Source organism: Rhinichthys klamathensis, unplaced genomic scaffold, assembly GCF_029890125.1.
Source record: "Rhinichthys klamathensis goyatoka isolate OS25496 unplaced genomic scaffold, OSU_Roscu_1.1 h1tg000727l_1, whole genome shotgun sequence".
Taxonomy (NCBI): domain Eukaryota; kingdom Metazoa; phylum Chordata; class Actinopteri; order Cypriniformes; family Leuciscidae; genus Rhinichthys; species Rhinichthys klamathensis.
In genome coordinates, this window is record NW_026607141.1 from 284,480 (window position 1) to 306,700 (window position 22,221).

At 43.5% G+C, this 22,221-nt stretch overlaps 2 protein-coding genes across 3 annotated transcripts in view; one reads left to right on the forward strand and one right to left on the reverse strand.

The window, feature by feature from the left end:
* The window catches only part of cenpp (centromere protein P), a 62,112-nt gene that overhangs the window by 1,746 nt on the left and 38,145 nt on the right, over window positions 1-22,221 (reverse strand). The gene's annotated exons all lie outside the window — the stretch shown is intronic.
* On the forward strand, window positions 13,148-21,595 carry ecm2 (extracellular matrix protein 2, female organ and adipocyte specific). 2 transcript variants are annotated; one of them, XM_056242478.1, is made up of 10 exons: window positions 13,148-13,508; window positions 15,195-15,453; window positions 16,390-16,578; window positions 16,686-17,387; window positions 17,590-17,705; window positions 18,961-19,096; window positions 19,261-19,418; window positions 19,731-19,870; window positions 20,226-20,552; window positions 20,750-21,595. In XM_056242478.1, the coding sequence occupies exons 2-10, from the start codon at window positions 15,204-15,206 to the stop codon at window positions 20,916-20,918; spliced, it is 2,187 nt and encodes a 728-aa protein (XP_056098453.1). In that variant the 5' UTR covers window positions 13,148-13,508; window positions 15,195-15,203; the 3' UTR covers window positions 20,919-21,595. The 2 variants fall into 2 exon arrangements, with proteins under 2 accessions (XP_056098453.1, XP_056098454.1); XM_056242479.1 differs by having other exon boundaries at window positions 13,148-13,503.

The window sequence follows — 22,221 nt, forward strand, 5'->3', positions numbered from 1 at the left end:
ACAGCTGGTGACACACAAACCCGCCTCAAAATTGAGTTCTTTTACGCTGCTTATTGCGCTTAAACAGTCAAATACACAAAAAATAATGTCAAAATGCCAGACTTGGCAAGTATTCACGTAAACACAATCAGTTATGTATAACAGTGTAATGTATCTGTGCGTCAGGTCTTAAAGTGGCAGCAGCCTAATATACCTGCTGCCAAAATATGAGATAATATATATATATATATATATATATATATATATAGCAGTTTTTCCCCATGGTTGTGGCCAGTGAAAATGCTGGGTGGCTAGTAACTTTGGAAAACCACTAGCCACAGTGGATGGTGAGCAAAAAAGTTAAGGTCAAGCCCTGCATATGATCCTTTTGTTAGAAAAAGACAGCGAAAAACATTATTCATTGATAATTTTTCACTGCAGGGAGCTGTTAACTGTTGTGACTGGATCATTGAGACAGTGACTTGAGAACCGGATCAGCCTAATTCACTAACGTATCATTCAGACCAGTCTTGTAAACTGCATTCACTGGTGCATTGCAAAGATCGTACCTCAATAAAAAAAAAAAGTCTAGAATATATGACAGAATAAAGTTCTCTTTCATAGGTTCACTCAACGCTGCGGAAAGCGCAGTGGGATATCCTCTGGATGTGCCGATTGCCTGAAGCCCTATAGAATCACGCCAATTCATTGGCTGATGGCGCTCGCGCAAAGCTGGCTCCGCCCCGACGCTCTTACGTCGTAGCATGATGAACGCGCGCGCGCCATCTTCTCCTCAGATTTCTCTGCCTTCACGAAGCGGTCACATCTCGCCCTTCGTTCGGTTTTTCTGAGCCCGAATTCTTCAAATTCAACTTCAGCTTTCGTCTCGACACTTCAGCGACTGGTATAAGTGGAACTCTGTTCTCCTTACAGTGAAGTGTCATGGATTATCGACGCTGCTCTCCGCCATGTGTTCGTTTTATCTCGAACGACGACCCTCACAGTAAGTGTGTTAAATGTATGGGTTTTTCGCATGCGCGTGAGGCTGTATTAGGATTGTCGAAATGTAAATTTTGTGACAATCTCCTTCTCAAAACCCTCCGCTCTAGACTCGCGGTTTTTGAGAAGGAGTCATTCGTTCCCCCCCGTCGCGCTCCCGAGACTGCTGAGGCCTCTCGTGGATCCGCGGCCTGGGGCTCGGATGTTGAGCTCGAGGATATTGAGTATGAGCAGACGGGCCTCGCCCTTTCTCTCCCTCCCTCTCCCGAGCACGCACGCGGCGCGGTTGAATTCGCGCATGATTATTTATGCCCCAGCCCGGGAGCCCGCGAATCGGTTTCTTTCGGTCTGGATGACGTGATTTACACTGCAGCCTCCGACTCCGAGGATTTCGGGCCTGCTTTGGCTGATGACGTTATCCCGCCTAGCGGCCAGGACGCGCGGCCTACTCCGGCCTACACTGAGCTTATTGACGTGCTGTCGCGCGCTACAGAGAAGCTCTCTATTGACTGGCCTGATGAGCCCCGCGAGTCTCAATCGTCCAAACTCGACGAGAGGTTCCTACGTGGCCCTAATTCTAGGCCAGAGCGAAGAAAGCTGCCCTTTTTCAGCGATCTGCATCACGAGATCTCCAGATCCTGGAAGCAGCCTTTCTCCGCACGCCTAACTAATGCGGCAGCCGCTGACTTCACCAACCTTGTGGGTTTTGTGGAGCAGGGTTATTCCGCTATTCCAGCGGTCGAGGACACGCTGGCTAACCACCTCGCCCCGTCGTCTGCACCGTCCTGGAAGGCGCGTCCCCTTCTTCCTTCCAAGGCTTGTAGGACTACTTCCTCCCTTATTGGGAAGTCTTACATGGCGGCTGGTCAAGCAGGCATGGCCCTGCATACCATGGCCATCCTTCAAGCCTACCAAGCGGACGTCTTGAAGGACATGGATAAAGGAGAGGGACTGACGCCCGAAGCTGTCAAAGAGCTTCGCAAAGCCACAGATCTGGCCCTAAGAGCCACCAAACACACTGCTCGGGCTGTTGGTCGCTCTATGGCAGGCTCGGTTGCTGCAGAGCGCCACCTCTGGTTGAATCTCACGGAGATCCGAGACAAGGATAAGAGTTTCCTCCTGGATGCCCCTATCTCCCTCTCAGGTCTTTTCGGGGAGGCGGTCAACACGGTGGTTGAGAAGTTCCGCGCCGCTAAGTCTCAGTCGGCCGCGTTCAGGCAGTTTATGCCCAGGAGGGTCAGAGGGCCAAGAGACTCCAACCCTTCCCCTTCTCAAACCCGAGAACGCTCTGCTCATAGGGCTGAATTCCCTACTAGCAGGAGTGACCCGGCTCACCACCCTCCAACTACGGTCTGGGGAGCCCGAGGTCGTCCATTTCCCCGCCAGCGCCCTCACAAGCGCCTTCAGCTGAAGCGGTCCAACAAATCGGCCGCTCCAGCCTCCTCGAGCCGTTCCTGACCCGCAGGTCAGAAGGAGGAGAGCCTCACCAGATCTACGAGGTTGGGACAGACCGCGCAAGCGTTTCTGCCCTCCTCCACCCGGCTCTCCTCATCCAACCTTGTCACCTTCGCCACCCAGCGTGTTTCGAAGTGCAGGTCCTGTTTCACTCTCTTCACCCAGTCCGGCGCAGGAGGAAGGAGACGCGTCTTGCTTTCTCCCCTCGCTCCCGGTGCACGTTACACCCGCCAATCGCTTCCTCGGAGGCACAGTTCGTTTTCCTCTGGAGCAGGCGGACCCAGTTACTTCTATCCAGGTGGTGGTACCCCCCAGTACGTGTCAGGACGCCAAGCGCTCTCCTCCACGGTCATCCGCGCCTCCCCATGGGAACCAGCGCGACACCCTACCTCAGGTATGTCCCTTGCACTGCAACACTCCTCTCCCTCTATCACATTTCGTTCAAGAATGGGAGCGTTTACCAGGGGTATCGCCTTGGATCCTTGGTTTCCGTGAGCACCTGCCGCAGACTTCTGGGCCTTATGGCCGCGGCCTCCCCTGTGCTACCTCTGGGGCTACTCCACATGAGACCTTTTCTGTGGTGGATGAAGCTCTCAGGGGCTCGGCCCACGGGGCCAGCCCTTCGCCTATTGAAGGTGTCGCGCAGTTGCTTTCGCGCCCTGTCAATCTGGCGGGACCCCCTCTTCCTTCAGAAAGGAGTTGGTATGGGTGCGGTATTCCGTCGCCAGATGGTTACGACGGATGCCTCTCTGACCGGATGGGGAGCGGTTTTCGAGGGCAGGCCAGCGTGTGGGGTTTGGACTGGCGAGACCCTCTCGTGGCACATAAACAGCTTGGAGCTGAGGGCTGTCTTCCTGGCTCTTTGCCACTTTCTCCCTTTCCTCGAAGGACACCATGTCATTGTCAGAACGGACAATATGGCAGTAGTGTCCCATGTAAACAGACAGGGGGGTTCACGATCGCGCACCCTAGAAAGGCATGCGCGTCACCTTCTACTGTGGTCCCAGGACAAGTTCCTCTCTCTGAGAGCAGTTCATGTCCCAGGGATTCTGAACCTCGCAGCAGATTTTCTGTCGAGGCTGAAGCTCAGGTCTAGGGAATGGATGTTGAACCGCCAGACGGTGGCCCTGATCTGGGAGGTGTTCGGGAAAGCGGAAGTGGACCTCTTTGCATCTCAGGAGTCGTCCCAATGCCCGCTTTGGTTCTCTCTGAGCCCTCCAGCTCCGTTGGGGATAGATGCGTTCGCCCACCCTTGGCCAATGCAGAAACTCTATGCCTTCCCGCCCATCAAGCTGATCCAGGCGGTTCTGTCCAGAGTGAGGGAGAGCGGAGTCCGCCTCCTTCTGGTAGCCCCACTCTGGCCGTCCCAGCCATGGTTTTCGGAGCTGATCCCTCTGTTGGAATCCTCCCCCTGGGAGATACCGGTCAGGGAGGACCTGCTTTCCCAGCTTCAGGGCAGGATATGGCATCCTCGCCCCGACATTTGGAAGCTGTACGTTTGGCCTATCAGAGGCCGTTACCTTTAAGCTTTGATCTCCCAACCGACGTTCAGGAGACCATTGCGAATGCTAGAGCCCCTTCGACGAGGAGGCTATATTCCTCCAAGTGGAGGGTGTTCGAGGCATGGTGCTTAGCACATGATAGGAACCCAGTTAGCTGCCCAGTAGGCACAGTGCTGGAATTCCTGCAGGAAAAGTTTGCTTCCGGAGCGGCCGCTACCACTCTCAGAGTATATGTCGCAGCTATTGCCGCTCATAGAGAATCAGATGAGATTCCCTTGGGGAAACTGAGGTTAGTTTCGGCCTTCATGCGTGGGTTTAGGCGCCTAAAACCGGCTCGCCCCCCTAGTGTTCCCTCGTGGGACCTGTCAGTCGTCCTGGAGGGTTTGTCAGAGGCTCCCTTCGAGCCCTTGGAGTCAGCCCCTGAGCGGATTCTGACTCTTAAGGTTGCTCTTTTGTTAGCTTTATCTTCACTAAAGCGGATGGGGGATTTGCAGGCTCTCTCTATTAGTGAGTCATGCTTGGACTTTGCTCCTGGCCTGGTTAGGGTTACCTTGAGGCCGAGGTCGGGGTATGTACCCAAGGTTCTTTCCACGGCGTTCCGCTCTCAGGTTGTTAACCTTAACGCTTTCCACCCTCCTCCTTTTTGCCTCTGAGGAAGAAAGGAAACTTAACTTGCTCTGCCCGGTCCGTTCTTTGAAGTTGTATGTAGATCGCTCAGGCGGTTGGAGGAAATCAAACCAGCTCTTGGTATGTTTTGGTGCTGGCCGCCGCGGGCTTGCAGCATCAAAGCAGAGGATTTCCCACTGGGTAACGGACGCTATTTCGCTGGCTTACGAGGTGCGTGGTTTGCCTTCACCTCTTAGCATCAGAGCACATTCCACCAGAAGTGTGGCTTCCTCTCAAGCTCTCTTTAGAGGGGCCCTCTTGGAAGACATTTGTGTGGCGGCAGGTTGGTCCTCTCCGCACACCTTTGTGAGGTTCTATAATTTAGATCTTGACATGACTCCAGGTTCCCAGGTTCTATCTGCTTGAACCTATCATGGTTGTTAGGGGTGTGACGAGACGCTTATCTCACGAGACGAGACTAGACACGAGATTGGGTTCACGAGAACGAGACGAGACGAGATTTTTGCACAACTTTTCAGAAATCCTCAATGACAAAATTCATGGCTGGAAAAATAGTATGCAGGTGCATTTTTCAATGTTTTAACTAATAATCTTCTAATGCATGTCATTTCAGGTCTACTTTATGAGTATGAATTATCAAATGCATTGAAAGAAAACAATATTCAAGCACTGTAAAAGGTTTTTATTGACTGGCTTTTCTCCTGTATAATTTCACATTAGTCTCTTCAGACCTTACTGTACATTTAAGAGCTTTCAGAACTTCTGATTGAGGCTGTGTGTGACCTCCTAACTGAACTCCTTTTAACACACATTTAACAGAGAAATAAAAACCGTATAAATAACAAAAATAAATAACTGTTTTCTCTTAGTCTTATTAAGTGCAAACAATAAGTGCGAGTGCAACCATAATCAAAGTTAGCACACAGACTCTTTATAATTGTTGTGAAATTGCGGTTTTATTTTGCACCGGCAGTTATAGGGTTAATGCGGTGAGTTGGGAAAAGGCCGAGAGAAACGAGGCTGGTGTGTTTGTCTCTACAGTTGTTCTTGCGTTCCGATTATAAGTTCAGAAACGGAGCCTCCCTTTTCTGTTGTCCTTTGTACGTTACAGTGCTCTCTCAATATTCACAGTGCAAACTGAGACCATAGCCGCAAATAAACAGTCCAGAGATGGGTATTGGGAGACAGACTATTGTATGTATATGCAGCCTAATTTGTGCGCAATGCACATCAGGGAGCTTGTGTTTTACTTTCACTTACAAATTCGTGACCGCGCGTATAGGGAGCAGCGGTGCTGAGCGCGCATTCTAAATGATAAGACATTTACCAGACGTTTAGTCTGTTGCGCAACGAATCCTCCGCCATCGTCACGCGATCAGTGAACTGTGATTCGTGCCGCACTGATTGCAACGGCAACTCGCGCTGGATGAGCAGAGCAGACTTTTGCATTAGTTTATAATGGTTTTTATTTTTTTATAAAAACAACAAAACGATAGTTTAGGCGAATGTGAGTGTAGCGGTGGAATATTAATGGGGATATCGCGAGACAGCTTTTTCACTCGACGAGAAATCTCGTCATATTTAGTCTCGCGAGATCTCGTGGCACGAGATCTCGTCACACCCCTAATGGTTGTTATTATTATTTGGTCTGGTACCAGTTATGGCAGCGCTTAGCTTGGCGAGTTTGGTATTTCGTTCCCACTGCGCTTTCCGCAGCGTTGAGTGAACCTATGAAAGAGAACGTCTCTGGTTACTTAGGTAACCTATGTTCTCTGAATAGGGAACGAGACGCTGCGTTCGCTGCCAAGCTCCTCGCGCTGCCGACAGTTTTTCTTTTCGGCAGAGAAATCTGAGGAGAAGATGGCGCGCGCGCGTTCATCATGCTACGACGTAAGAGCGTCGGGGCGGAGCCAGCTTTGCGCGAGCGCCATCAGCCAATGAATTGGCGTGATTCTATAGGGCTTCAGGCAATCGGCACATCCAGAGGATATCCCACTGCGCTTTCCGCAGCGTTGAGTGAACCTATGAAAGAGAACATAGGTTACGTAAGTAACCAGAGACGTTATACATGTTTGGAATTAAATGAGGGTGAGCAAATAACAAAATTTTTCTTTTTAGGTTAACTATCCCTAGTATCCTAATATTCCAAGTGTTTTTTAATAAATAGAGTGAGTTCAAGACATTTAATAGTTATGCCTTCAGGACCACAGAAGAGAAAATCGAATACACAGAACCATTTAATAATGCTGACAGTAAATAATAAAATAAAAGAAGAAAAATGTTTCCATCTCTCTGTCTTTTGCAGAAACCACTACTTACAGTTAGAAATTATAGCCTTCCTTACACTTAATTATGTATTACAACACATGGAGAAACTGCTTTAATAAGTAAGTAATTAAGACATCTAATAAAACTACTCTTAAATTTAATCCCTCATTTGGCCGTATTTCAACTAGCTCATTAAAAACACATGATAATTCCCATAACCAGCCTAGCGCACCAACCAACATGAGCATCACAAATCCCTTAAACAAATCCATCAGACTTTCCCATTAGACATTAGACAAAACTTTCCAGAATTTTTTCCCAATTCCCACATTACACAGTTGGGAAATGCTGTCAGTTACACCATTAACTTGATGTTTCCTCTGGTAAACACTAAGACTTTCTCTAACAAGTATCTTGAATCCTGTCTTAATTCGTGATTGTGAAGACTGTGAAGAGACTAAACACTGTTACGTTCTCAAAGCGAGCTATTTACAATTTTTGCAAATGTTTATTTTTACACGTACACATTGACTTTGGTCAGTCAATGAGTTATGTAATTCATTGCACCCTTTCTTTGCAAATCACTGATAACTAACTTTAAAACCAACAAAAGTGTGCAAAAAACAATCTGGAAGAATATATATATGGAGTTAAAGATTTAACAGTACTTATGGAAAACATTAAAATTATGCAAATATTTTTTAAAACTTACAAATTGGTGTATGCTTTTATAAATCTTACTCTGCATATGCAAATGTTTTTTCTTATAAATTGTATTTCTTACATTAAAGATTTTGGATCTAGAGTTTAACTAGAATAGCATCATTGAATTGGCCAAGACTTTTACCTCCCCATAAATATTTTAATAACTTCATGAAGAAGTTTCAGTCTAGTTGTAAACTTAAAAAGTTCAATAACTATTCAAAAGGACATCACTGTTTTCAGTAAATGTGACACAGGTCTGACCAAAGGCTTCAAGGCTTCCTTGAACTAAGCCATTAATTTAGTATCCTTTAAACAACCCAACCATTATTTGAACTCTATACCTCTATTGTCTGATCCTGGAACGACATGTTATACTCCCCACGGATCCCTGTCAACAGTTATTAAAACACCAGACAGAACATCCAGAGTCTCTGGGCTTGTTCAGAAGCCAATACTTACTGGATGTTTGGGATCTTCTACCCATTAAATGTAAAAAATAGAGCTGAGAAATCAGAAAATCAGAAATTTTGGGATTCCATCTGAGAACTTCCTTGTGAGATTCTTGCAAGTGAATTTTCAGCAGGTTTAGTTTCAGAAACACAAAACATTATTTCATTTCCACCAAGGTTTGTTAAGAGTGAATGACCCAAAACTGAAATGTTAATCTGAGCGCCTCAAGGGCGATTTTGAGGTACCCAGCTAAAAGGAAAGAAACATAAAACCGCTGACTACACACATGCCACTGCTGAGTCCTTAAGCTCTCTGGCAAAACATAAAATATTCCATTATGTTAAAAGTTCCATAAGGAAATATAGTGAACCAGATGCTGAAGCAAACCGACATTACCACAGTGGAAAAAGACGTCTGAATGCAAAAAATACAGTCCAACCTTTTGACAGACATTATCATGGTGCTAGGCATGTGTGTGAAAGAGCCTTCTGGGTCTCAAAGTACATTTCAAATGGTCCGTGACATTATACAGACCATTCTAACCAATGGAATTCTCTTGTGGAAAGAGGGATTTTTTTAAAAGACATCCTAAATTCAACATCCTCTAGAGAGCTGCTTCAAGAAAAGAGCGCCATGTTGGTTGAGTCAACATCCAAACAGAACTAGAAGAATGTCCAACCCTCATAACTTAAGATGTGAACAGTAAGTGCGGCAATGCACGAGGAATCCAACATGAAGTAGCATTCACAAACCATTTTCCTTCCATGATGAAACAGAATATTGAAAGAAAATGAAGGGAGGGACTTGATGCCGATTCTGTAGGATAGATATTTTCAAGGAATGGAATTGGAAAATAAGAGTACTTGTTGACGTAAGCTGAAAACAAAAGCCATGTCAGAGGCTGAGCAACTGACCTTACTTTGATTAAAAAGTATTAAAGACGATCTTTTTCCTTAGGAATCATGTACGCCAATGAATAATTCACAATTAAGACCAGGAACATGTATAAAGAAAGTACATGCAGAGTTGTAACGAACAGTGAACAGTCGCAGCTGTTCATTCCAGTTGGTTGAGTCACAAATCTCCGGCCATTACCTGATAGCAAGTCAAAACATCCTAAAGTGCTGAACAATCTTACACTGTTAATTTCACACTACAGTTAAACACTCTTTTGATCTACATCTCTTAAAACTCATCTACGTAGGCTCTACGAGGACTATACTGTAAAAGCACATTTGTATATTGTTCAAAATGATCCCACATAGTTTTACAACTCTTAAATCCCTTATAACCCTAATCTTTTGGATGAGATGTTGCAAGGAACGACAAAGTATTTGATCATGTAAGAGTGATATCAGCTTCAAACTATGGTTGTATGTTTTCAATTTAGATTCTCATGAGATAAAAAAAAAAAAAAAAAAAATCCTAACTGCAATGCATTTCTGAAGATTGTTTTATTCTGAAAGCTCTGGCATAATGTCTCAAACTCTGCTCTTTGTTAAAGTCTATCTGCTAGATTGTTAGCACTTGACCTGAAAAATAAAAAGTACTTTATAATTTCCACTCATTAAAGGCTATAAGGAAGGAGTTCCTTCAAAGTTCTTTACAAAAATGTCAAAGCATAAAGAGTTTTTGCACAACCTTTTTCATAAATGTCAACCATTTCATTTATTAACATCAGATCAAAATTAATCAGCTGTCTGATTTTCCAAATCTTCAGGCATCATCTTATGAATTGCTATTAAACTACACAAGATCTGTACAAAAGATGTTATTTATTTGTAAACAATCTTTTAGTCACAGCAAACGAACAGCATTTTTTACTGTATAAAATTGCATCATCTTTGTTTAATGTCAAAAGATTTTAAATATATAATGTTATTGTGATAAATTAGTAAAATAATGATAAAAATAATTTCTTAAGATATATATATATATATATATATATATGTGTGTTACGAAGCGTGGAAACAAAGGCGGGAGTCGGATCTAGATGCAGCAGTAGACTTTAATTATCACAGACTAGGGTAACTTAGATCTCAGAGAAACTCGAGGAGCGTACACATACAGGCAATCACATACATTCAAACATTCAATAACTGACCAAGAACAAAAGAGCAGACAGGATTAAATACACAGACGGGATGAGGGAACAAGACACAGCTGGGGCAAATCAGAACACAGGTGAATAAACTGAACACTAACAAGGAGCGGGAAAACTGGGAACAGGACTGAACCAAATACACAATGACGGGGAAAACTCAGGGAAACAGATACAGAACAGACATAACTATAACATTATCCCCCCCTTCCATAAGACGTGTCCCCGCGCCGAATAAACATCAAATAGGGGCGGGAGTGTGGGCGCCCTGGAGACTGACGAGGGCGTGGCTTGCCCGGAACAGGAAGCCTCCAGGGCGGAGCAGGACGTGACGGCGGCCAGGGCGGAGCAGGATGAGGCGAAGGCCAGGGTGGAGCATGGCGTGGCAAAGGCCAGGGTGGAGCATGGCGTGGCAAAGGCCAGGGCGGAGCACGATGAGATGGTGGCCAGGTCGGAGCAGACTCAGACGAGGATGAGGACCATGTTGACGTCGTCTCCATGGCCCTCACGGAGTACCTTCTGCCCCCCCCCAAAAAAATACTTGGGGAAATCCTCGGGAGGAACCTCCAGGTGGTAAATGGGTTCCGGGCAGGCCTCCCGGAGCTTGAAGGGCGCAGGCAGGACGAGGCGCAGAGGCGGGGCCGGCAGGGCGAGGCGCAGAGGCGGGACCGGCAGGGCGAGGCGCAGAGGCGGGGCCGGCAGGGCGAGGCGCAGAGGCGGGGCCGGCAGGGCGAGGCGCAGAGGCGGGGCCGGCAGGGCGAGGAGTCTGGGAACGCCCTCCGTAGCCTGGCGAAGCAAACGAGTCCTCCTCCTCCTTCTGCGACGACGCTTCACTGGCCTTGATTCACTACTGGACTCACTTGACTCGGTAGACTCACTTGACTCGGTAGACTCACTTGACTCGGTAGACTCACTTGACTCGGAACTTGACTCACTTGACTCGGAACTTGACTCACTTGACTCGGAACTTGACTCACTTGACTCGGAACTTGACTCACTTGACTCGGAACTTGACTCACTTGACTCGGAACTTGATTCACTTGACTCGGAACTTGATTCACTTGACTCGGAACTTGATTCACTTGACTCGGAACTTGATTCACTTGACTCGGAACTTGATTCACTTGACCCGGCGGCACTTGACTCACTTGACTCGGAACTTGATTCACTTGACTCGGAACTTGATTCACTTGACCCGGCGGCACTTGACTCACTTGACTCGGCGGCGCTTGACTCGCTTGACTCGGCGGCACTTGACTCGCTTGACTCGGAACTTGATTCACTTGACTCGGAACTTGATTCACTTGACCCGGCGGCACTTGACTCACTTGACTCGGCGGCGCTTGACTCACTTGACTCGGCGGCACTTGACTCGCTTGACTCGGCGGCAATTGACTCACTTGACTCGGGAAGCGCGGCCTCACTTGACTCGGCGGCACTTGACTCACTTGACTCGGGTTCGTCGAGGCTGAAGCGACGTGCCGGTTCGGAAGACAGAAGCTCAGCCTCAGGCATGTCGATCTCGGCAGGAAGAAGCTCAGGCATGTCGGTCTCGGCAGGAAGAAGCTCAGGCATGTCGTGGAAAGCGGGCTCGACTCGGTTCACGTGAAGCGCAGGCTTGTGGAGCGTGGTCTCGGCTGAGCAGCTGAAGTGAAGCGCGGGCGCGACCGGGCTGACGTTAAGCGCAGGCTCTCGCAGCTTCTCCTCCACGCCCACAGTAAACGGGGAAGCGCTCCACAACAGGGCCAGGTCAACGTACCATTCTAAAGAACCGTGCGGACCCGGTTCGGGCATCAAAGACCGGAGTGGTTCCGATAATCCTCCGCGGAAGAAGATCTTCAGGCCGTGGGTGTTCATTTGCGCGAGATATGCCAGCTCGAGGAATTCTGCGACATAATCCTCGATGGCGCGATTCTCCTGGCGAAGACGGAGGATCTGGACATCAGGACTCCAGGTAGGCATGGCTGCTAGATCCTAGTGGGTCAGTTATTCTGTTACGAAGCGTGGAAACAAAGGCGGGAGTCGGATCTAGATGCAGCAGTAGACTTTAATTATCACAGACTAGGGTAACTTAGATCTCAGAGAAACTCGAGGAGCGTACACATACAGGCAATCACATACATTCAAACATTCAATAACTGACCAAGAACAAAAGAGCAGACAGGATTAAATACACAGACGGGGTGAGGGAACAAGACACAGCTGGGGCAAATCAGAACACAGGTGAATAAACTGAACACTAACAAGGAGCGGGAAAACTGGGAACAGGACTGAACCAAATACACAATGACGGGGAAAACTCAGGGAAACAGATACAGAACAGACATAACTATAACAATATGCCTACAGAGAATAAATAAAAACCTATACTGCCTAAAATTGCATTATATTTGTTTAAAGTCAAAAGATCTTGAATATAAAATGTTGTGATAAATGACTAAAATGATTTATAAAGAACAATGGTGTACCTGTTGTGAGTTTAATATTTCTAACAGTGCAGTTACACTAAGTAGTCCAGAACACAGTCTGCCAAATACATTTTATATTCATTAATCTTATTATACAACAGTTAGTTAGTTAGTGACACGCAGAGCTTGATTAGCTTCCCTTGGAAATGTTTTCATTGGCAGAGAAAATATATACAAACAAGCTGGCCAAATTTGGTCTAAAATATTTAATAACAGCTTCTTGTGTGAATCACAGCCATATTAATCTTTATCATACATTCTGAAGATACTAATAATCTTAATATATCCTTCTTTTGAGGCATAGAAATGAAATAATGGACATTAGATGTTATTAGAAATGTTTGAGCTCCAATCTAATTATAGCACACAACTGCTTGACCACGACCCTCCGTGTACAAAACTGGAAGGAAAGTTGAGATTTTGTTTTCAGCTCAGTGTTCCCACCCTCTGAAACGTGAGATGGGACGGTCTCATTGAGCAGTAGGGGGTCGACCAATACAGCTTGAAAACCCGTCCAAAGACGCCTGAAAACCAGTTCAGACACCCTCTGATCAGCTCATTCAAGCTAAAATGTTTAGCCCATTTTCTGCACTCACACAATGCTTTTACAGAGGTGGTAATGACAAGCCAGATGCCACCTCTCTGTTTGAGTACAGTATCCGTACTAGCCTAGTAATTAGGACACACAAAATCACCAAATTCTTTCGCCTGAGAGAGGCAGTATCTTGTCACGACCCTCATTTTGCTGAATCTTTCAGACAGAACTGGAGAAGTTCTGCCCGAGCGAGTCCCGACTAAACGCTAGAGCAGCCCCTGTCTGTTTTTGACATTTATCAGCCTTCCTGCTGCGGAGCAGACGCACACACACTTCTTGCGTTGCTGGCAAATCCCACAGCTTTTGGGGAAAGAGCGGAAATATTTGGCCTCACAAAACCGCCCGAAACCAGTGGTAACGTACGAACGACTCTCTCCTCTCTTTCAGCTCTCACCCTCAGTAATGTCGTAAAACACTTTTTGTAGAACACTAATTGTTTTCTTCTTCCGTCTGCGGGGTGCATGTCACATTTATATGGGTTTATAACTTTTCTTTGCATGCAGTTTGGAACATCTCCACTACACATCGAGATGTTTGCATCTGGAGTGACGACAAACGTCTTGTGAAATAGGTCTGTCTCGTCGCTGAAGCACAAAGACAGCTGCAGGACTGTAAAAAAAACTTATAGCTTTACTGTACCTGGTTTTCATTACAGCGTTGAGAGAGGGGGACCCAGTATCATGCACGCCCCTCCAGGATGTTTTTACTCATGGCAGTATATTTCGCCCCTTTCGTTCTCTGTCTAAGCTGTAGGTTTTATAGATTCTTTCCATCTGAGCCTGGTCATCCTAAAGAGCTTAATTAAAACAATCTACATTTCGTTTTTTCCTCCATCTCACCGCAGCTCTGATTTAATGCTAACCGTATGGCTTTGCCTGAGGGTCGGATTGACGTTCGTAGACGCCCTCTGCATACATATCAGCAGAGCTCAGCTGTAGATCTTATTCTTGTTTCCCATTACTGTAAGTCTGGGTAATCTGTGTTGTCATCTTTTCCTTTTCTGGCTTGGCTTTTCTTCTGCAAGCACTTCGAACTTTGAGACATGCAAGTGACCGATTTGTAAAAAAAAAAAAAAAAAAAAAATCCAGTAAAAAAGAGGGTGACTGAATTAACCATAATCACTATTAATAAAATGGTAGTTTTAGTCTTTTGAAATGACACAACCAATGAAATAATCCATTTTAAACTAATAATTTGTTCGCCATTGCTAATTGCTACTCGGTTTAAAGTGTAAAGAGTTTCCATTCCTCTAATAATTTAAATTCAAACTTAAACTAATAACCATTCCGCTTATAATTTTACATATATACACACACATACATATATACTGAAAAAAATAGTTACTACGGTAGTTATTTCTTTGTAATTATTTGTAAAAATTTACTAGCAATTACCCTCTCTCTCTATATATAAACGTTCGTGTGTGTATATTTCATGCAAATCATATTTAGGTTCTAAAAGACCATTTTTATGAGCTGAATTGAGGCTGCAACAAACTGAACTGATTGAATTGAACATAAAAACTATTAATAAAACTTGAAAATCTATAATAAATAGCAATATGTGCGCACATATGGCTTTACTGGAAGATTTTAGATAATTTAATATGGCACATTGGAATATCTGGAGCCACTAAGGTGATGACATCATTCATACAAATTTATCGAAAGAACCAATTTGCGTAAATGAGTCGTACTTCCCATAACTACAACCTGAGAGTATGAGTGTCATCGAGACCAAGTCTGTTCTTACTTAAAATCTGTGCTATGATTGTTACATTTGAACATAATACTTAAAACCCCTTGCAGTTCTTTAAACACCACTCATCACACACCTAAATAACAGTTTTACTCTTTTACAGTAAAGGTGTTAAAGGCTACGATTCCTTCAAAGCTGTCTGGCTTTCCAGGGTCAAACTGTTAGAGGCTGGATCACCTGTGATGCCGTAACTTATCATTATGGAAATGTGTACGCAGACAGTATACATTAACAGAGTTATATGAGGAACACGTAGGGCTGAGATGCCTCTGTGTTTTATCCCACAGGTTTCAGCCATGAGGCTAAAACTGATTCTGGCACTGTCACTCTTCGTCTGTATGACCTTCAGCCTTGCAAAAGATCAGAGTCATCCCTTGGCACGAGGTAGAAGACGAGGTGCTGGACCAAAACGAGCAAGAAAACAGACGTCTATTGCCACCTTGCAGCAGGGAAGATTGTCAGAAAGCAATGGACAAGATGGATCTATTTTTATTGATTCTTACAAGAACACAAAAGAGCTAAAACCAGACTACGAAACGACTGCAGGTCAGTGTTGGGAAAGCTACTTTGAGACTGTAGTTTGTCAAGCTATAAACTACTCGTCATTTAAATTAGATAATTAAGACTATAGTCTTATATAACTTAACTTTGACAATAGCTGATGCCAACTTTTACTGTTCATAAACAAACCATAAACTTGGCTACAGTACCATGGGAAAATTATGAAATTGTGGCAAGTTTATGGTAAGTGAATAAAAGTAACCAGATAGCCACGTTAAAACAGTGAAATATGGTTATTTTTTAGATATAGTTAATGTTGTGAATGCATGTACGTCCCTTTGAAACGTTAAAAAAAACAATAAAAAAAACAAACAATAATACATTGAGAGTCTTCAAATTGCCCTACAGAGTTTTGGCACAGAGTGGTTAGTTTACTTTACATGGTTTAGTACATGACCATTTTGCCCAGGGTGGTAATGGTCAGGACTGAACACTGACCACATGATTATACACTGGCAACATGTGACCGTGTGACCCTGCAATTCGCAAAACACAAACATCCGTTTGCGCCTTAGAAGTAAAAGCGTGGTGGATAATACCACCAACACACATTGTATGTGTCTTTAGCATTAATCTCAATAACAGATCTGTAAAAAAGTAATAAAAACAGCGCAAATGTGGTCAGTAAGACTCCATTAAAACAACAGAAAAAAGCACTAATTCCCAGTAGACACATTTTACTACTGTATTGCTGGCATGTGTGCACCATTTTAAACTGCGAAGATCTCTGTACATGAGAATGTAGATAGCCATTTGCCATGTGGAAAACATTGGGCCAGATGGGCCTTAACAAGCGTGTTAGCATCCAACATCGTCTAACAGCCCTGTACATGCATAATGTGGCTTCTGTTGCCAATCATTGCACTTTTTAAAGTGAATTATATTTTTATTGTTTCTTTCTTGTTTATTAAATTATTCCAGGAAAATCAGAGCACTGTGTATTTCGAGGCATCACCATGTATGATAAAACAGTGTGGTCGCCGAAGCCATGCGTGAATTGCCTGTGTTCCAGCGGTGAGGTGGTCTGCGACCAAATACTGTGTCCCGCCCTACGGTGCCAACTTAAATTTCAACGAATCGGAGAGTGCTGCCCAATTTGCATTGACCCAGGTTTGGATAAAGCATGGCATTAGCACTGCCTGCCAGCATATTTTATATATTAATTGTTGTGTTTGATCTTTCCTTGTCTTATAAATGAACTATTGCCACGGTCTCAGTTGTCGACGGCCCGGAGTATTCAGGTGACTCTCCCGTTCCCAACGATCTGGCCGAGCCCTATACCGGAATATCACAAAGCCAGAAAGACAGACAAAAAAAGGATGAACAAGAACGAATTCGCAAAAAAGATGCTGATCGCAAGCAGAGAAAGAAGCAGAAGAAAGAGGAAGCCGAGAGACAGAGAAAGTTAAAAGAAGCCAAAGATGCCAGAGAAAAAGAGGAGGAGCAAAGGAGGCTACGAGAGGAGGAAGAGGAGAGAGCGGCGGCAGAGGAGAGGAAGAGAAGGATGGAAGAACACCGGAAGGCCGAGGAGGACAGGGCTCGTAGGCTAGAGATGGAGCAAAAAGAGATGATGAGAGCTCTGGAGGAAGCAGCCGAACGTGCCCAAGAAGCACTCCGTGGGGACGAGGCCACTGAAGACGAGGACGTGGTCTGGTTGAGGGGAGACGTTTTTCAAATGCCACCAACGAGAGCAGCAGGTCCTCCTCTCTTAGCTCTCCAAGAGCCAACCGAACCAGATGAGGAGGACACTGAACCAGGCGAAGAGGAACCAGAAGTAGTCGAGGAGGAGTCTGAGATGGTAACCACATTGCTGCCACAAGGTTGTTCGATCTCTGATGTCACTATCACCTGTGAAAATGCTAAACTGATGGGTATTCCTCCACTGTCCATTCCTGAGCTCAAATCACTCAGCCTACAGGGTGAGGAAGGCCACATCTCCGCATAACCCCTTTACAGGTCGTAACGAGATACAGGCACTGAAATTGACCTTAGATCTTTACCTAAGACACATGCAAGAAATTAAGCCTAAATCAGTACATATGCCAGTGTTTACACAGTCCATGTATACAGATCCCAGTGAGGCTGATTTTGATAACTTGTCATGCATTATGAAAATTACAGGCAATGAAATCAAAAGCATCCCTGCTGGAGCATTCAATGGCATTCCCAACCTAGAATGGATTGACCTGGGGAAAAACAAGATCTTGTCCTCTGGCATAGACCCACAAGCTTTTAAAGTAAGTTAAAAAGAAACGTTTACTGCATACTGCATCAGCAATAAACAAAATCTTTTTCTTTTGGTGAGAAAAACATTTTGATCTCTGAAAAAATCCAACTGCAATTTTCTTGCCTTGTCATATTTGCAATTGTTTGGATGACAAAACATTCATGTTTCACATGTTAACGCCACACATTTGTTACAAGACTGAATAGCTGTGGTTAACAAAATTGTGCAAATATTGTGCATGTTCAAGCCATTTAGTTGCATCAGCCTTGTCTGTTGCCAATAATGTGATTTTGACAATCTGCAAGGCATTTGACCAAGGCTGCAAAGAAATGGCTAATCTCAAATAATGTTGCTGGAATCTTAAAAGTCTGCTAAAAAGTGTAAATAATCGGACTGTTGACATGAAAACCGACCCATGAGTGTGAATTTGCTGAGTTAGACTGACATGTACATACCAGTATATATATATAGTTTTTTAGGATCAAACAGCATTCTGGCAATTGAGATAATGTTCCTTTCCATTGCTGCCTCTTGTTCAGAAATTCATATGAACATTTTTTCATGTCTTCCAGCTGAACTTTAGTTGAATTAGAGAAGCAAATGTTTCTTCCATAACTGTTTAAAGCCGTGCAAAAACAGTAAAATCTGCAAACCTGACAGTGCTGAACTACACTTTTCTCCAAAGTTTTGCTCTGTTCATAACCATATGGCTTTTACAGAAGTTTCACAAATCTTGCTCTTATACAAACACTATACCCACTTGTACTTGACACTTGTAGCCATGCTTTTTTTGCACAGCCTTTCAAATAAAAACAAAATTCAATGGCACATGTTCAAGTGAAACAACAGAGGGAATGCTACGCTAGTCTTTCCTATTTTCACTGGGTTCTAACCAGTAGAAATATGCCCATCATCTGAAACAAAATAGTGAAGTTTGTATATACTATATAGTATATATACAGTTCCCAGACTGTGTCAATTCATCAGAAAGCTTGGTGTCACAATCAGAAATACAGTATATGATAGCGATATGGCATATGGAGTCCAAACAACTGGTTGTTTAGTTAGCTTAGGGATTGATAACCATGAAAACATGTGTCAAACAAAAACATGCACGTCAGCATAACTAATAAGTATCCAAAGCATTGCGAGAAAACCAAAGTGGAAAACTTTCACGGAAGGATTTCAAAAGAATATTGTATATGACCTTAATTTATTCGCACCTAAAGATTAATGACGTGATTTTTATGTAACTTTCTTTTAAGGGTCTTAAATTCCTGTCTCGCCTGTATATGGATGGAAACCTTCTGGAACAAATTCCCTCTGAGCTCCCATCAACACTCCAGGAGCTTAAGATAAATGAGAACAATCTAAAAGAAATTGAGGAAAACAGCTTTGAAGGTAAACCAGTAACGCAAAATTGCCATGTATGAAGGTTAGCATAATTAGAACATCTATAAAAACGCTGACATTTAATCAGCTAATACTAGCATGAAATGTTCCTTACCTAATGTTGTACAAAGAAAACACAATATTTTCACAAATTGCTTCATAATTCTTGGAAGGTCTCAGCAGTCTGGTTACTTTGGAAATGGAAGGGAACTTGCTCAGTGAAGGTCATGTGAATTCACAGGCCTTTAAGCCCCTCAAAGAGCTGACTTACCTTCGGCTGAGCAGAAACCATTTCCGTACCATTCCTCAGGGCCTACCTGCATCTCTACTGGTAAGTTTTGAACTATTCTGAAGTCAAGGAACATCAAGAAATATAGAAACCACGACTTTAGTCAAACAATTTTGTTCATTTAATTGCACACAAATTTGTGGGCTACAAATCAGCATTGGTTCTACAGTACCTGTGGGAAACCATTGGCACTAAAACAGCAATTATGGCAAACCAAAACCAAACCTTTACCACAAAGTAATTCAAAGCTGCTCAAGTAAAACGTAATTGCATTGTCAAGTAACAACTGTTTCTCTTTATTTATTCAATGACGCAAACTGTATAAGCTACTTTCATATTCTCTTTGACGTTTAGGAGTTGTACCTTGAAAACAATCTGATTGAAGACATCTCTGAAACAGCATTCAACCACACCACAAACATCAACGTCGTTGTGCTACGACATAATAAATTAGATGAGTCGAGTATTGCACCTTTCGCCTGGATCAATCACAGGTGCGTGTCTTCAACAAGGTTAACAATCAAACCAATATTTAGGCAAATACTGTTCACATTTGTTCTATTATAAGCCTAATTTGCATATCAACAACTAATTTGCAGAGTAAATTGAAACTGCAGAAATTTTAGCACATTTAGCCTCTGTTTACACTGGATTGTGGGTGGTTAGTTAATACGCTTTTGCACTGAAATATTGCATGCTAAAGTTGCGAAACAGTTTCGGGCAATAGTCCTTTGGAAGAACTGAAAAATGGAAAAGAATCTAAAAGTGAAAAACCTTTTCTGGGCTTTTCCTGTTTTTTTTTTTTAAACGTATGAACTCGATTTCTACTTTTCCCGCTGTATGTAAAAGGAACCTGGAATCTATAGATCTCTCACACAACAACTTCTACCTGGTTCCATCCTTCCTACCAAAGTCACTGGTTCATCTGGTTTTGGTCGGGAATCAGATTGAACGCATACCAGGATACGTGTTCGCACACATGGAGCCTGGCCTTGAGTACCTCTACCTTTCTTACAACAAGCTGGATGGTGACGCTGTGGAGCCAGAGTCATTTCTTGGCACCTTCAACACTATGACTGAACTCTGTCTAGACCATAACCAGCTTACGTCTATTCCAATGGGAATTAATGAGATGACAACGTTACATTTCCTACGACTTAACAACAACAAAATAAGGTATAGTGGTAGCCTCCTGCAAAGATTAACACGTCTAGTTTGTCATCATTTCCTGGGACACATACATACACAACAGAAACAAGATACATTTATGTATGTAAGATATAAAAAAAATTATTATTCCAGACATATTGCCAAAATGATTTTTTGCAACATGAGGAGAACTTTGAGATTATGTCAAATTCTTCCTCCAACAGGCATGTTTCAGAAGACGCAATCTGCGACCCCTTGAATAACGATGACTCTCATCTAGTTGCCCTTCGCCTCGAGAACAATTTTCTGGACCCACGGAAAATCCCACCCACGGCTTTCTCCTGCGTCCGCTCCTACTCAAGTGTTGTTTTAAAGCCTCAGAGGATTAAGTAACTGTAATCTTGTCTACTATTATTATAAACCACTAAAGGCCGTAAACATAAAACTAATTTGATTCCTGTGAAACGTACAGTTATCATGAAAATATAACTTTTTCTTTTTTTACCCCAAAAATTGCTAACGGAGACAAATTCTTACATTGAATCTCTGTTTGGCATGTTTATTTTCTGTCTTGTTTTATTAGGTTTTTATAAGCTTCCATTTATTAGTCAAGATAAGATGAGACATGATCACAGCCTCGAGGATCATGGCAGAATGCTGCCGTTGTTCGCGCCTGTCTAGACGTGTCTTTGTAGGATGCATGGATCAACTGTACAATACTTCCAAGAGGAAAAAAGTAGCAGAACATAACTTTGTATTCGATGTTGAGATGTATCTTATTCTTGTCATAACAGTATTAAGTTTGTCTGTCGTAGTGAAGAAAAACAGGATGCATGGCTTTTCTTAAGTGTTTATAAAAGAAGGCAGCCAAAATAAACCTGCTTACATAATGCATTTTTCTACTAAGACAGGACCAATAAGGACGTTTACTACTGAGAGAACTGTGATGCATAATTGAAAGATATCTACATGATTCAAGTCATATAAGTGAGCACAGATTAGTATTTGCTTAGTTTAGAATTCAGTGGGAAAATCAATACAGCTTCAATAAAAACACATTTTCCTATGTATTTTACATTCCTTTTATCCAAAAGTGTGAGTTGAATTAAGCTATCACATAAAAATATTTCCTAAAATGTCTGTTGTACTTCTTTCCTAAAATATCTCAGCATGAAACATCTGTGATCTATAAACGTTCAACAGAAGTTCTGTGCTAATGGAATCGCTGCAGACTGAAGCACATTAATGACCCTGTAAATGATCTGACAGTGACATCATAGTCTTCCGCTCCTAAGATTCTTCTAAGATTCCGAGTTCCCACTACATCATAGCCAGTGAAATGTGGACGATTACTGAAAAAAATGCCTCTGAGGTTGAATTGGGGTTTCACTGATTTCAGACTAGAAATAAAATGAGAGGAAAGAATAAACTAAAAAAATGCCTGGAGGGGGGATCATCTCAGAAGTTTCCATGAAGTTATACATGATTCAATGTTGGCTTTTATTTACTTTTATTTTGGGGGGTAAATAATCAACAGCTGAACCACCCCCTCTTAGTGTCTGGGTACAGTTAAATCTTGCTCTATATTTAGAGGACAAGCAAAGCTGTGGAAAACCGCCAATATATCTCAAGGCTGCGCAAGTGTTTGCAAGGTCGAGACATTTCCAACATGGTTCTGCACGTCACAACATTACAA

Excerpts from the sequence above, each read along its gene's own strand:
- ecm2 (XM_056242478.1), top strand. The coding sequence starts at position 15,204 with ATGAGGCTAAAACTGATTCTGGCACTGTCACTCTTCGTCTGTATGACC. Across the intron at positions 15,454-16,389 it reads AGACTACGAAACGACTGCAG|GAAAATCAGAGCACTGTGTA; the intron begins GTCAGTGTTGGG and ends AAATTATTCCAG. Across the intron at positions 19,097-19,260 it reads TGAGGAAAACAGCTTTGAAG|GTCTCAGCAGTCTGGTTACT; the intron begins GTAAACCAGTAA and ends AATTCTTGGAAG.